Raw genomic sequence first — 15,931 nt, 5'->3', positions numbered from 1 at the left:
GCACTAAGGGGCAAAATGTGCTACCCCAATCACCCTGTGCTGAGTGAGGGCCAGATAACTCGGAACATCCTGTGCCCCAGCTTTGCAAGATCTTTAACCACAGCATCCAGCAGAAAAATCACAAAGAGCATGTGAACAGGTGCTCAAATGCCTCTTGTGGCTTTGCCGCTAAGGCAGATACTGTTTCAACTAAGATTTCTTGTCCTGAGCTTTATTTTTGAAGGCTTTACTTTTACTTCAGCTCTTATCTGGCTGGCTGTGAATGCAAACAGGCAGACCTAGACATGCAAGTTAAATGTGCTGCCTTATGTAGGGATGATTATTATGAATTTTCTGTAATACATTTTCCTAGATATCCTCTGTGGATTTTTAAACAAGAGGATATGAATATTTCAGGTGCAGCCATTTTACTTCAAGATTAGATAATTTCTGATACCTATTAATACCTTCCCCATCCCCAATGCAGGTTAAGGATTTTACATTCCTCTATTCAATGAAGACTCTTGCAGAAGTGTACTACAGCAAATGACATGTTTCATACCTGCCTGTGAGGACTAAGAAGTGTTCACTGCAGCTCACCTCTTTTCTGTTTGTTGTACAGCAGTTCTCCACTGACAGTGGTTCAGCTCCTGATGGAGGAGCAAAACGTCCCCAGTGAGGTGCCAGCAGCCCTAAAGCGCCTGGCCAAATACATAGTGCGTGGTTTCTATGGTGTGGAGTGTTCCCTGGCCCTGGATGTACTGATCCGCTACCCCTGCGTGAAAGAGGATGACTTGTTACAGCTGCTCAAGTACGAGCATAAGCAACTGCGCGCTGTCCTCAACACACTCAAGGCAGACAAGCTGGTGAAGCTGCGGATGCGAGTCGAAACAGGGCCTAACGGGAAGAGCACGAGGCACAATTACTATTACATTAATTACAAGGTGCTGGTGGATGTGGTAAAATACAAACTGGATCATGTACGTCGGAAAATAGAAGCAGATGAGCGGGATTCAACTACCAGATCCTCTTTTAAGTGTCCGTCTTGCTCTAGCTCTTACACGGACCTTGAAGTCAATCAGCTCTTTGATGCATTTACAGGTGTGTTACTTAACATTGCTTATTTGCTGTTATCTTAAAGAATAACCCTGATAGCACAAAATTGTTTCCTAAGTGAACTTTGCAATAAAAGCATGTTTGTTAGGATATGCTTCTTGTTTGCTGGTGGACAAGGGTCTGGGACAGGGGATGCTTGGAGGTGAGGGTAAGAGAAATGCTGCCTCTGTAGAACAGGCCACGCAGAAGGAAGAATAATCTTGAACATATGACCTGGCATTGGGAATCAGATTCCAGGCCTCAGCTTTGCTTTGAACTTGGTTAAGTAATCTTAACTCATCCAAGTCTTGTGAGTCTCACTTCCTCATGTGGAAATAGGAACACAGTACTCGCTTTACTGTGTTTTGAATCTCTTAGTTTAATCCATTTGTGTGGTCAGCTCTTCTGACAGAAGAGTTGGACAAGATGGGTAAAACTGTTTGCAGTCACCTCCTGTAATAAGCATCTTGCAGCTCAGTAGTACCAGAGCTGTTCTGTCACTCCTGGGCTGGGAGGATCAGGCTCCTCCCAGGTCAACATGACACATCCACAGCAGAAGTGGTGTCAGAGCCTGTGGATGCTTCTTGTTTCAAAATGAGCCAAAATGGCATCACAGTGCAATACACTACTGAGAGCACAGCTACTGTGCTGACATCTGGCTCATGGGATCTGCAAAGGATGCCAGAGCCAGGCAGAATGAACTTTATACGTCTAACTTGTAATGCTAATGGTGAAATTTGTGTTCTGCCAGTTTGCAAAATCATCCCTTTCTTCTAAACGGAGGGACTCTGTCGAGTTACTGAAATGCAAACATTGAGGCTGGTGATGTATTTTCACAGAACAAGCTTGGTTTTGTTTGTTTTCCTGAAGACATAAATATAGGATTTTAGCATATGCCTTGACTGACTCTGGAACAACTAAAACCAGATGCTACTTATGCTTGAAAAGATGTATTTTTTTCTTACATTAAGAACTGAGAAGATGAGATAGAAGAAAAAAATAAATTCATGATAGTACATGTCCATCCAGCTTGAATGTCTCTCCTGAGACATTTCTCACTTGCATAGCAAGTGTGTAATAACAGTCTGTCTTGAGTTTGCCTGTAGAACTGAGTTCCCCTTGTTAATGTGAACAAATAGATAAAGCAGAATGTCTGGGTAACTGTCCAGGCTGCAGACTGCTTAACAAGGTGCTGCTGATCTTTCTGCATTCTATGAATGAAAACGCCCCCTTTGGAAAATGTTGCAGAGACCTTCCGCTGCACTTACTGCAACACTGAAGTAGAGGAAGATGGCTCAGCATTTCCAAAGCACGATGCTCGAACCTTGCTGGCGAAGTTCAACGAGCAGATCGAGCCTGTCTTTGTGCTGCTGCGTGAGACTGAAGATATTGTGCTGCCCTATGACCTGCTGGAGCCTCAGCCAACAGAAATACCAGAATTATCAGAAAGGTATAAACATAACCCTAGAACTTCTGATCAATGCAAATCCCCCCAACTACTTTCCAGGTGTAAAATCTTTGAAATACTGAACTTGCAGCCTACTATGCATTCCATTCTGCTTTGTTCAGTATAGTCTGCTGTTTAATGAAGAAGTCTGTAGTATCTAAGGCATCCTAAATTATTGCTATGCCTTTTTAGTTTTTTGATACATTTTTTTAAAGTAATTTATTTCCCAGATTACTCCTTCAGCTAATGCTCATAGCCCTTTCTGTGAGAAAGTAATGTTTCTCTATCAGTGTGCTTCATCCAGAGATGCACTACTGAAGAGACCTTGCAAAAATCTATGGTTCAGAACCACCTCCCTCTGAGATGAGGTAAAACGAAATGTAAAGTATTTGAATATAGAAGATAGTTCAAGATAGTCTGTTGACAAAGCATAGTTTTGGGGTTTGTTTGGGGTTGTTGTTCAGTTTTATTTGAATGGGAAGGGGGGGGGTTCTTGCCTGAATTCTACCTCTCTAAAAAAACATGACACTTTATTCAGCTTTGATCCGAAGTTGGGCTCAAGCGTGCTGGAATCCTGCAGCCGCCCTGAAAAATGGGCACACAGAAGTTCCTCTTTTGGCCTTACATACACCCAAAACTTAACTATTGATGTCCAAGACTCAAAGCACAAGAAGAAAAAAAGAGAAAAAGCAACTGAAAAGCAACCTATCTGGTTGTCACAGAGCACCGTGGAAGGAGCAGCAACAGCCACCAACAATATCGCTGGTAAGTTTAATGCATTAGCAAATAAATTCAGCAGCCTTAGTGCATTTAAAATACAGCTTTCCCATTGAAAATGTAGTGAGCTTGGTTTAGAAGATAATGTATCAATTCTGTGTTAGTCGTTATCAGATCTTAGTTTCCAAAATCTAGTTTTCAGACTGAGTAATATTCCTAAAGCTATTCAGGTAGCAGGTCCTGAAACTTCTGGCTTTAGCCATGCAGTAATGTTAGTGGTAATCTTTACAGTGGAAAGCTCTTGGAAATGTCTGTACTTTCAAGAGAATTCTAGTGTGGGTAAAAAAGATCCAGAGCAGAAAAAATCACCTATGTAGGATGCCTGTGGTAACTGTAAACTATTGATCCCTCTAACACTTAGTATTGTGTATTAGGAGTAAATGCTTCTGAAGAAACTGAAGAAAGTGTTAAAGAAACTGTCACTGATAATGAAATCATCAAGACTCTTCTGATCCATGAATCCAAGTCATCATCTAGCAGAGACCAGGCTCCTGTTGTCAAAAGCAAACTACATGGATCATGCAGTGATAACAGTGAGTCCGAAGAGGATGCCAAGCACTCAAGAGGAGCAGGAATGAAAGTAGCAGGCAGCAACTTTGAGCAAGAGGAGGAACAAGAAACTCTGGGTCCTATTTTAATGGTAGCTGGTCAGCCCTGTTCATATGGTGAAGTTAGTGAAAATCCACAGCTTGTGTCTCTCATGACAGATGAAGAGAGAGACGCTTATATAAAAGTAGGACAAGAAATGTTCCAGTCTGTCTTTGAGTAACTACTACTGTAGGGATATGCAACCTTGTATAGAATGGATGAAGGCTTCTAACTTACGTTCTTCAAAGTTAACCCTTCAGTGGTAAAGTTTTGTTTGAACTTGCTCTTAAGCAAGATGGTAATCCTGTAGTAGGTAACTACAGTTCAAATATTATCATTGCAGCCACAGCAAGTGTTTTCTGCTGTAATGCTTAGACTTTGTGGATGATGTCATTAGTTTTGGAGCATGAATCATTTCAGGATACATTTGGATCTGATTAAAATAACATCTGAAAAGCAGTGATGCAATCTATAGTAAGAAATAAATTATTCCACCTTCCTCTCAGAAGTAACAGTTACTTCCAGTAGTGAAAATGAGTCCAAATCAAGTATGACTTGGTTTCAGTCCATCTGAGTGTTCCATTGGTTTGTTAGGTCACTCACTAGGCACCAGTAAAGGACAGGTATCACACAGCAAAATCCTAAGGGCAGAGCTGTTACTAAATTGCATCAGCAATAGATGAGAGACAATTCTGGTCTCTGAACTTTCATCCTAAGAATAATTTTTCCAATTCTTTGTACTCATGGCACTACAGAACCATCTTGAGTGATGAACAGTGCAAGGAGCACTGGACAGTACAATGTAATGTTTCATTTTGGTCCAGAACAGTAAGGGAGCAAGCAATGTATCAAGCACAAGACTTTGCTTCTCCCATCTCACTCCCACACTCCCCAATGTTCTTTTATAGCAAGAAACAAATTCTACTTTAACTGAACTACATGAGTAGGACTGGCATTAGGCATAAGTGAGAGTTTAACTTCTTCAACAGTTCTACTATGTGAGAAGGGATAAGGAAAGTAGACTAGAAGGGCACAAACCAAAACACAGGAGGTTCCCTCCAAATGTTAGGAAACACTTCACTGTAAGGGTGACTGAGCACTGGCACAGGTCTCCCACCATGAAGGTACTCAAAAGCCACCTGGAGAAACAGGCCCTGTTGAAGCAAGATGACCTCCCACGATCCCTGCTGACCATTCCATGATGAAAGGGTAGAGAGAAAGTATGACCAAAGAAATACCATTTCAACACATTTTTTGTGTACACATGCTGTTGGTTTTGACTGAGGTAATTTTCTTTTCAGTAGCTGGTGTGGGGCTGTTTTGAATCTGTGCTGAAAATAGTGTTGATAACACAGAGATGTTTTCATTACTGCTGAGCAGCACTTGCACAGGGTCCAGGACTTTCCTGCTAATCCCCCCATCCCCCCAGTGAGGAGGCTGGGGGTGCACAAAGAGTTAGGAGGGGACACCACCAGGACAGCTGACCCACACTGACCAAAGGGCTATTCCACACCATATGGCATCATGATCAGCATATAAAGCTCAAAGAAGAAGGAATGGGGGACAGTTGGAGTGATAGCATTTGTTTTCCCAGGTCCTTGTTATGCATCATGGAGCCCTGTTTTCCTGGAGATGGCGAAACACCTGCTTGCCATTTTGCTCTGCTTGCATGTGTAGCTTTTGCTTTACCTCTTAATCTTTCTTTCAACTATGAATTATATTGCTTTCACTCTTCCACCTCCCTCTCTGATCCCATTGGTTGGGGAGTGAGCAACCAGATGCTTTGGCGCTCAGTTGCTGGCTGGGGTTAAGCCCACCATTCCAGGCAAGAATTCAGGAATGGTGTGTGCTTATGCTCTCTCTTGAGTTTAGAATTTAATTTATTAAAAATGTCCTCTTTTAGGTCTGAGTGAGTCTTGGGCTAAATTAGTAATTAAAGCTTTGATTGTTTCAGGTTCACAGGTTTGCCTTTGTCACAACATAGTTCCTTGGTCCTCAAAATGGTAAAGTTTTTTTTCTGCATACAGTAGTAGCACCAGTTTAAAGCCTGCGGAGTAACTAAACAGTCTTCAAACGTTTTGCTAATCTACTTTCATCCTTGGACATGAGAGGCATGTGACCATAATCTGCCCTTTCAAAATTTATTCATAAAACCTAGAGACACTCCAAACAAACTAGAAAAATATTACAGAAGAATTACATTCTCATTTTATTTAAACTTCAAGCATATTTAGGCTTCACCATCGCTATACTGTCTCCCACAGTATATAGCCATATTATCATACTAACCTCAAAAGCAACACAATCCTGAATTAAAGATGACCAGTGCTTTTTAACTACTTTCAGAAAAGCCTTGTGTTTAAGGTAAACAGGATCTTTATAATGCAGCAGGTCTGCTGAATAAGCTGCTTCTAGCTCAGTTTTATGACTTAGTGTTATTATCAACTCTGACCTGAAAAACTGAACAAAGTATTCCCGTCTGCTTTTCTGTAATTCTAATTCCACCTTTACCATGAGACTCCAGGAAGTGCTGACTTCAACTGTTTTTTAAAAACATGAACTTAATTGTAGTTTCCTAAATTTCATTACAAAGTCAAACACTTTAGGAACAGATTCTACAGACTTTCAATTGCAGCTGTGAAAGGATACCAACATTTTCAGACCGGCTTAATCCTTTGAAAATCAAAAGGATTCAGCAAATGCAGAAAAATAAAGCTGGTTTCTGCAGTTAACTATAAACCCAAGGTATTCAATTTCGCCTCAGATAAATGTGCTGAAACGAAATCCAAAGGCCATGAACAGAAACTTTTTTTGTTACAGACCAGCTATACTCTAGGCTATAAAGGCAACATGGAGGTATGTACTGTGTCTAGACCTTGTATTTGTAGAAGATGCAAGAAACTTGGAGAACTTCTTGTCCCAGGAAAATTAGCAGTGTTTGTTTTAAAAGAAGTAACAAACTGCTACAAGCATGCCAACAAGTCAATTAACTTCCAGCAACAACCTCAGCATACCAGTGTGTAAGCCTAAGAAAATTTTTCAAAAGAGAAAACTTACAGACAAGTCCAAACTTTATTTAAAACTACCATTTTGAACAATTTTAAAATTACCAAACAAGTCACAATAAAAAATTAAGACAGAAAAAGAACAGTGCAGCAAAACTGAACAGAAGTGGATTCAGTTCCAGCTGTTTAAACTGCCACAGGCAGAAGATCACATACCTATCCCTAAGAGGCAGTGTGTTAAAAATTTTACATTTTTATACACTTCCAGAATTCTGGGAAATTACTGCTGATCTTCCATATGCATTTGTATACACAGAATTTATAAATGCAGGTATCTTCAGGTTATTCTTATGCATTTTGAGCTCCAAAAGTTTCTGTAAAATAATAAAAAAATCATTGTCTAACATCTACAAGGCATCAAACAGCTCCTGACTGCATTTCAACTCCTATTACAACCTCACAAGCATTTCTGAGGCATGGCTTACTTGAACAGCTACAGCCATCTCCCCCTACACAGGTTAAGAATAGCTTAGAGCTAGCTACAACTTTGGTGTGGCATGGTGTTCTGGTCAGACTGTTCCCACAGTAGGCCTGTGCATCAGTATCCACCAAATGGGGACAACAGACTTGTGCTGGCATAGCTGTGACAAGCAGAAAGCGGACAGGCAGTGAATGAAACGGAAGGAAGATGCACCTTCCTTCATATTGTGTGCTGGAAAAAATCTGTGCTGCCATTGCAAATGCATTAAAAAAAAAAGCAGGTTCATCAGCTTATATCGTTCTTGAGGAATCGGAATGAGGTACACTAGCAGAAAACTGCTACTATCAGTATACCCAGTTCATGCCCTTATATATGCCATTACTGTACACTCCACTGGAGAATTACAAGTCTAACAATAAAATAGAAGTCTCTAACACTGTAATTTTGTCTCAGTATTATAGTAAAAAAATTGAAATATTTCCTCTGACCTTCATTAATTTTTCATATCTGCATAAAAAATATTTAATGAAAGTGAAAAATTTTATTGCTATCAAGCACACTGGAACTTTTTTCTACTTCATAGTATAATTTATATGAAGAATAATTTCTTTCTCCCTGAGGAGATATTTACTATTCTGAAGAGTCTCTTGAATGCTTCTATCACAAAAACCACTGAGCAGTCTGTCAGAAAATTATACTGAGCATTATTAAATCCGATAATAGCAATTATAATTTGCAGTATTATTAAACCCAAGTTTGTGTAACAAGAAACAAAAATACATTTGAATAAGTTTCAAAACCATTATGTTGTGACATGCACTTTAAATATGTTATTTTTTATGTCTTTATCAGCCACAGAATCTTAACGAAGTATATAGAAGGGACATGGACAGCAAAATAAAATCCCTTCGTATCAACACAATATTTTCAAATGCATGATAACAAAATCCAGTATTTTTACACCATCCTGATAACTGCTTACTTCAATCAGCGGTATTTAAATTCTAGCATTCCAGAGTGTTTTTCCTATTTGTGTGCAGAATATACAAAATAATCTTTACCAGGTTCTTTCAATGTTTGGGCATCTCCTACTAATTCTTGATCTTGAGCTCCACCTCCATCCAGTAATTCATCAGACAAGCTGTTGGTTTGAGCCTCCGTTTCCATTTTCTTCATTAAGTCTGTCTTTGTAACAGAAAAAGCAAATCTCAAAATAATGGATAATTCTTACTGCTGGGTTACACAGACATTTAGGGTATGCACTTCTGAACAACACCACCACAAATAATAGCAAAATACCTCTGAATATACAGCAAGTTTGAGAGGCAAGTCTTCAACTTTCACAAAGTCATCTTCATCAGATTTTTGACTTACGTTTCCAGAACCAGGTTCCTGTTAATAAAAATTGTGATATTTAAGAAGTTCTATTTTGTTTTATTTTCACTCCAAAACTATTAAAGTACATAAAAAACTCAATGTGCATATCAAATTTGCAGATGGAAACAAAACAAGACTGCAAACCAGAAATAACAATGAAATAGAAAAAAAGCTTCTCATTTCTCTTGGATATATCTTAACTGAAATATACACACATATTCATTCACTAGCACAGGTGACTCTGTATCAGGGCTGCCAGCCATGGAGCTTTCAGAACTTGCACCAGATTTGTTTTCTGCACACGTGGTATCTGGTGTTTGAGTTTCATTCACTGCTAAAGGTGAGCTTGATTCTTCTGTTTTCACAGTGGCTGTTACAAAGGATTCTGGGGTATTGACTGTTAAAGCTGGTGTATTCTCCATGACACTGAGGTAATGAGGCACAATTGTAGCCACATCTTGTTCACCTAAAACCACAGAATTACATTTTAACTAGGCAGATAGTAAAAGATTCTGAACATACAAAAATGCCACATTATTATTATTCTTTTTAAAATTATGATCCAAAGCTACAAACGGGTACTGAGAGTGAATTATAGTGTCTCAGACCAACACAAAGCTGGACCGAAGTAAAACATCATATTTATACTCTTACACACTTAAGTATAAGCAATTTATCACATGAGAGTATGACTCTATTTCTGACTCAAAAGTTTAAAAAAAACTCAAAAACCAGAACTAAGTGACCTACTATAAAATAATTATTCGAGGTATGAGGAGATGTAATACAGAACAATAAATTCCTTACTATTTTGCCACTCCAATACTGATTTTTAGTCTACAAAAAAAGGCCAAGAACAAAACTAGTGTTTGCAACAGAAAAACACAGGGAAGATGATAGTAATAACAGTTACGCTAGAAATAACATTCCTACAACTCAGTAGTGCTCCCTCCTTTTGATGAAAATAATTTCTTGGTTCTTAATCAGTTACAACATTACTCACAGAAAAAAAAATTAAACTATAAAGTGATTTCAATAACGAGTAAAATAGTAGCAGAAAAAAAAAAGTAGTAGACAAATCTAAACATCACAACAGAGACATATTAATTCTGATACAGTTGTGTGCCAAGAGCTGCAACAATCAGCTAAAATTCTTGCTCATGTCAAGCATCAAAACTACACCCACCTAAGATTATTCCATGTTTCCTCTTTAAAAGGTTCGCTGTGTCAATATCAACACAGATATATCCAGGCAACTGATAAAGTTCCATAAAAAAGAGTCCAGTAAATTTGATCATCTTTCTCTTTGTTACATGTATCACATGCACTGTCCAAGATAATTCTCACAACATGCAAAGTCATATGGAAGTGTTAGTCTCTCAGTTACTGCATACAGGGCTTACCTTTAACATTAACAGATTCTTGTTCTGATGACAAAATCTCGCTGCTTTTTGCCTTACTCAATTCTTGGTTTGAAGTCTATTGGGGAAGGTAGAAATGAGTTAAAACAAAATTTTACTGATCAGCTTAATATCTTATTGGCTAATTTACTAACTAGAAACAGACTGTACACTTGTTCCATTATTTTCACTGGTTTGAAATAAAGACAGCAAGTTCCTATTTGCCAGCTAGTCAGAAACCGTTTACAAAACCATTAACACTGATATGCATGTTTTATCTGAACATTTTCTTTTCACTAAAGTAGTTCTCCCAGGTAAACTCTTTGGTTCAACTTAAAAGATCTACTGTTATAGCCTTTAAAGTAAAATGTTCCAATTACATCCTTGACTAATGTTAATACTTGCTGAACAAACCAAAGTTTCAAGAGATTGTCAATCTCATTTAATATGTAAAGAACTGACAATTCTCCAAAACCAGGTCACACAAATTTAAATGTTTTTAAGAAAACTAACAGTGAAATGACAATCATACCCATTAACATTTCACCATCGTCCCAGAAATAATTATCACATGATAAGAGAGGAAAGACAAACAAAAGACATGCTAGAATACATTCATTCATTGGGAGTGAATGACTCCCAATTAGAACTTGATCGCAGCAAACACAGAGAAAGAACTAGTTAAAGGTTTAAAATGATGCTTTTTTGAAAGTTTAACTTTTCACTTGCAGCTTAACATTTTTTCTCTCTCATGGCAGATGTAAACATTAGTTTTGTCTCTGTCCAACCATCCATTCTGGCATCAGATGTAATAAACTCAGGTGAGGAATGCCACATTTTACATGTAGCAGCTATTGGAATCATGCAATTTCTTCTATTATTCTTTTACCTTCAATAGTACGAAAACAGTGCAACAAGAAAAACTGAGGTACATATAAATATGTACTGAAAAGCTGTGCACTGGCATTGGTTTGTTCTGCTTTTACAATTTTGGTGGTACCTGTTCATTTTCAGTTGTTGTTTCACTGTTGGCTTGTAGTGATGTTTGCACATCAACAGGTCCTTCCTCAAATTCTATTTCTTCATCTTCATTCTCATCTTCTCCACTGCCATAGTTAGTCAGAGCTTGGGTTTCTGCTTTTGATAAACCTAAATGCAAATCAATGTAAAACCACCTCTGAATTGCCAAATCCTGTTGGGGAATTTACTGCAATGTATACTCCTTACTTCAAAACATTCTTTAAGATTAAGATACAGTAATGATTTAACTTTCAAAGATCCATGTGCTTAATATCAGCTATATTATGAACAAACGCCCCTGTGTTGCTGTGAAATGTCAAAGTTACTAAACAAGCTGGTGCAAAGAATGTAAATGGTAAAGGAATCAAAGCCAGAAGTAGTTGGTGTAAGACAAAAAACAGGACAAAAAAAAATAATAAATATATGCAAGCTTTACTTTAAAGTAAAAGCACATTTAAAAAAGCCACATTATTTAAATTAAAAACAGCATAAAATTTCCACAGGTTTCACATCATTCAGGTTAAAGGCTGAGAAACTTCAAGTTAGGCTGAGACAGGATATATAACTTAAAGAATCTGGTTCTAATATATTTTTACAGACCTACTGATTATGAAAAAAATTAGCTCCTCTAATTGGAATATTTAACCCTTGACATAACACTAGGAAATACTACAAAACTTTCACTGACAAAGGACTGACTATAAAATCTGTGAGAGAAGGTGTTACACAGCACTACTTCATGCAAATCCTGTTGTAAAATTAGCTGGTCAAAACTACAGTGGAAGCACTGAATAATGAACTATATAAAAGTGCCTTACTTATTGCCACTGGACCGCTTTCACTTTCCTCATCTTCCTCTTGATCAGATGCATCAGACCTAATACTTTCAGGCACTCCATTACCTGCACACATTTCTGAGTCCGGTACTTGTTTAGCAGTTTCAGTCTCATCCTTGTCCTAGGAAAACATGGAATACTGTGCAATTTCATGCTCATCTAAAGACTAAGCTAAGGTTTCTGCATAAAGGAGTAACTTTTGTTTCTCAAAAGCAAAAACGTATCTACTAAAAATCTGTTTAAGTAGTCCTTAAGGCCTTGAAATCAATACAGCAGAACAATACTCCTAAACAGAGCATCAGAACTTCCTGTAAGAGATCATGCACTGTTCAGACACAGCTTTCAAGAACCTCATAACTACTGAGTATTTCATTATCTGGAAAGGTTGACATTGATCAGCATGCTAGGTTAAAAAAATTCTTCAAATTAGATTTGTCATTATCAAGAAGACAGACACACCTGCATTATTACCCTCCAGCAACTTCCCTGCTCCTCCTAAATGAGAAGTAAAAATATTCCTAACTGCAGCTTCTCATTTCTTTAGCGTTATCTCCTCAGTCTCTCTGCTGAATGATTTGCTAAATATGCTGAGTGAGAAAATTCTGCTCTTCCTATACAAACCTCAAGTAAAGCCCTGAGTTTGGCTTCCAATCTTGAAAGGACTCTTCTACACTACAGCAACCACAACAAGTGGTATACAACTTCCCACTTTTACTTCCAAAGCACTGTGACATGTGACAGAAGCTCTAAGCCCTAGAAGAAAGTACTGACTCCACTCCCACACGTGCCCACTCCTATACCTATGTCCATTTAGGAAAGCAATCAACATTCTCCTTGGTGTATATATATACCTGTATCATTGCCTGGAGAAAGCTGAACATTCCAGCAGACCATACGAAACTTCATACACAACACATTTCCCCAAACAATGATATCAATGGTTTCCAAAACCAACTTGAAAACGGCCAAATTCTGAGTACTAAAATTTCATACTCAAGAGCATAGGCAGGCTTGGACTCTGAGACCTCAAACACCACATGTCCTGATTCAGAACATCTACCTTCTCCCTAAGATGGAAAGTAAACCAACTTATTCCATACCATTAAAAAAGAAAACGTTAACTGCTAAAAATAGTAAAGTTGTCCATAGAAACAGAAATTCTAATTTATTACTTTGATAAAGTAAATCACTGAAAATAACAGAAAGGAGATTAATAAATTTCTAAAGATTGGAAAATGGGCTGCTTACAGATACTTGATTCCTATGACAGACAACAGTAAGACTAAGCGAGCTACGATATTATCTGAGGAATAAAGACAGTTGAAAGGCATACACGTACTTTGTCCTCATCGACATCTTCAACAGATGAACAAACATCCACCTGGAGACCTTTTTTTGCCTAGAAGAAACACAAACTGTCTTCAATTCTAAACTGAAATAACTTGCAATTACTGAGTCAAACTAGGACTTCATGAAAGCCAGCCTGAAATGCTAATCTTACTAAGAATTGCTATCTTAAAGCAGCAGTAAACCACAGGGACTTCTGTACACACAGATGTCTTCAAAATTTCAGAGTTGCAAAGCATTAAAAAAACCTGTGCTAACCCTTTTTATTTAAACAATTATGTTTATATTGGGCTAATGCTACAGTCTGTGGTTGAATCATATTTAGCATATAGAATTAGACACATCATGGCAGGGGGGTTGAAACTAGAAGATCTTTAAGGTCTTTTCCAACCCACACCATTCTATGATTCTAACTCTGATCAATACAAAGAGCTGTGTTTTTCAGCAGTTACTTTAGTGGACTCAGGAGAGCCAGAAAATGGAGCAAGATCAAATATGCCTGCATCAGGATTCCAGAGTCGAGCACTGTGAGAAGACCATATAGAGATAATTGTGCAGGTCTGTACAAATGGTCAGGCTCATCTCTGACTTTGTTGAATCTGAACCTCTGCCACAACGAGACAAACACTGACCTCAACCCTAACTCTCTGTCTTCCAGGAGAGAAGAAATGCTGAATCTGGGCAGGCTCCATGCTTTCGCACAGCAGGTATAAACCAACTCTTTATGTAACAAATGCCCAATGGGCAACTTCAGACAAAACAGAAAGTCATGTTCAACTCTTTCTTGGATTCAGAGTGCTCCTCTGGCCTCTTTACAAGACATTCTACAGTCTCCCTCATATTCCTCAATAGCCATGCTATCGATATATCTAAATCGAATTATCTTGAAATATAGCTGATGGTACACCTAAAAATACTTATGGGACTTTATAGATGACAGGTTCAAACAATATCTTCTCTTGACATTTAAAAATGAGTTAAGGGTTTGCTTTGGTATTTGTGTTTCTAGAAGAAAGCTGAAAGGACACTGAAATCATAACTACATGAACATGATCTGGCTTATTGTTTGTCTTGCAAACAGATCATAGAACTTGGAAAAAAGCAGCTATGCTCCCAATAAAAGCAGTTCTAAAATTAATAATGTAAGTGATGTGAATCCTAGCCAAAACTGCCTTTTTAGAGCAAGAATATGTCATACAGTCTCAAATATTTCTGAAAACTTTATATATATTTTACACACCAAGCCCAGAAAGTGATTCTTTCTGCACATGCCAACAAACCAACTACATGACAACTTCAGAGGACTTACTCTAATTTATTAAAGATGATGCCTAACTAAGCTACTGCAAGGAAACCAGCAGCAAACTTTGAAGAGATAATGAACTGGGACCTCCCATATGTCAAAATATTTAGCTGGGTGTAGTGGGGCCATGCAAAACCAACACACTGGGATAGAGTTAAATTTCTTTACAGTAGATAGTATGAGGCTGAACGCAGGGTTGATAGCACAGTGATGTTTTCATTACTGCTGAACAGCATTCCACAGAGTCAAGACCTTTTTTGCTCCTTAACCCGCCCCAAAAGCAAGGGGTCTGAGAGTGCACAGCACTTGGAAGAGGACACAGCCAGGGAAGATGATCCTCACTGACCCAAGGGGATGTTCCACATCATATGGCATCATATCAGCATACAAAGCTGGGCAAAGGGCAAGGAAGGGGGAGAGATCCAAAGTGATGGTGTTTGACATCCCGAGTCACCATTACATGTGATGGAGCCCTGCTTTCCTAGCGGTGGCTGAGCACCTGCCTGCCCAGGGGAAGTGGTGAATGAATCCTCTGTTTTGCTCTGCTTGCATGTGTGGCCTTTGCTTTACCAATTCAACTGTCTTTATCTTGATGCAGGAGTTTTCTCCATTTTACCCTTCTGATTGTCTCCCCATCCCACAGAGGAAACTGAATGGCTGTCTGAGGCTCAGCTGCCTACTGGGGTGAAACCACAACAACTACTCAATTGCCCCAGATGTTACCACTACTTCAACACTTGTCTATTCCTTCCTATGTTCATATATAACCCTTAAAACATTTCATCTGAATTATGAACAAAGTCTATACAATTAGATATCTGTAACAGATACTCATCTGTAACACAGGACTTGCCCTTACTGAGGAAAACCAGTTCACACTCCTACACAAGCAATACTGTGATTACATAGTAATAACTGGTCACATAAATAAACATATATAAGACATGAAATAAGGTAATCAAACTAGTTTAGAAAACACATATTTAGAAATATCAGTAAAGCTACATTTTTCAAAAAATAAAATAAAACAAACCTCTTTAGCATAAGACTGTATTACTTCAGTAGTTTCTATTTTTCGTTTACATCTCTGCTTTACAGAAATACTGTTGTTGTCCAAGTCTTGCATGAGTTTAAAAAAGGCTAATTCATTAAATAACACTTCAGAGATCTCCACAAGAAGATCCTCCCCACAGTCTTTTAATTTTCTACCAGCAAATTTTGCCAGTGAATCCTGTGAAGAGAAATAATTCTTCAGTTTCTGAAACAGGCTTTCAAG

The 15,931-nt window shown here is 38.2% G+C and overlaps 2 protein-coding genes across 22 annotated transcripts in view; one reads left to right on the top strand and one right to left on the bottom strand.

Annotated features, from left to right (window-relative positions):
- Positions 1-605: 605 nt before the first annotated feature.
- On the top strand, positions 606-4,760 carry LOC116443879 (general transcription factor IIE subunit 1-like). Its single transcript, XM_032108685.1, has 4 exons — positions 606-1,080; positions 2,323-2,524; positions 3,060-3,286; positions 3,673-4,760. The coding sequence occupies exons 1-4, from the start codon at positions 633-635 to the stop codon at positions 4,065-4,067; spliced, it is 1,272 nt and encodes a 423-aa protein (XP_031964576.1). The 5' UTR covers positions 606-632; the 3' UTR covers positions 4,068-4,760.
- A 1,311-nt stretch (positions 4,761-6,071) lies between these two features.
- Positions 6,072-15,931, bottom strand: part of PCM1 (pericentriolar material 1) — a 43,364-nt gene continuing 33,504 nt past the window's right edge. For 20 of the 21 annotated variants that reach the window (XM_032108662.1, XM_032108665.1, XM_032108671.1 and 17 more), the window contains 9 exons: positions 15,689-15,886; positions 13,345-13,404; positions 11,988-12,126; positions 11,150-11,298; positions 10,153-10,228; positions 8,965-9,215; positions 8,672-8,764; positions 8,434-8,557; positions 6,072-7,265 (listed from right to left, as the gene is read on the bottom strand). In XM_032108662.1, coding sequence (XP_031964553.1) covers positions 7,240-7,265; positions 8,434-8,557; positions 8,672-8,764; positions 8,965-9,215; positions 10,153-10,228; positions 11,150-11,298; positions 11,988-12,126; positions 13,345-13,404; positions 15,689-15,886 — 1,116 coding nt within the window. In that variant the 3' untranslated portion in view covers positions 6,072-7,239. Of the gene's footprint in view, positions 7,266-8,433; positions 8,558-8,671; positions 8,765-8,964; positions 9,216-10,152; positions 10,229-11,149; positions 11,299-11,987; positions 12,127-13,344; positions 13,405-15,688; positions 15,887-15,931 lie in introns of those variants that run through there. The other variant, XM_032108676.1, reaches the window with a different exon arrangement.

This window comes from Corvus moneduloides, chromosome 5, assembly GCF_009650955.1.
Source record: "Corvus moneduloides isolate bCorMon1 chromosome 5, bCorMon1.pri, whole genome shotgun sequence".
NCBI lineage: Eukaryota > Metazoa > Chordata > Aves > Passeriformes > Corvidae > Corvus > Corvus moneduloides.
Note: the sequence above shows the minus strand (reverse complement) of the source record. Positions and strands in the feature narration are given on the sequence as shown.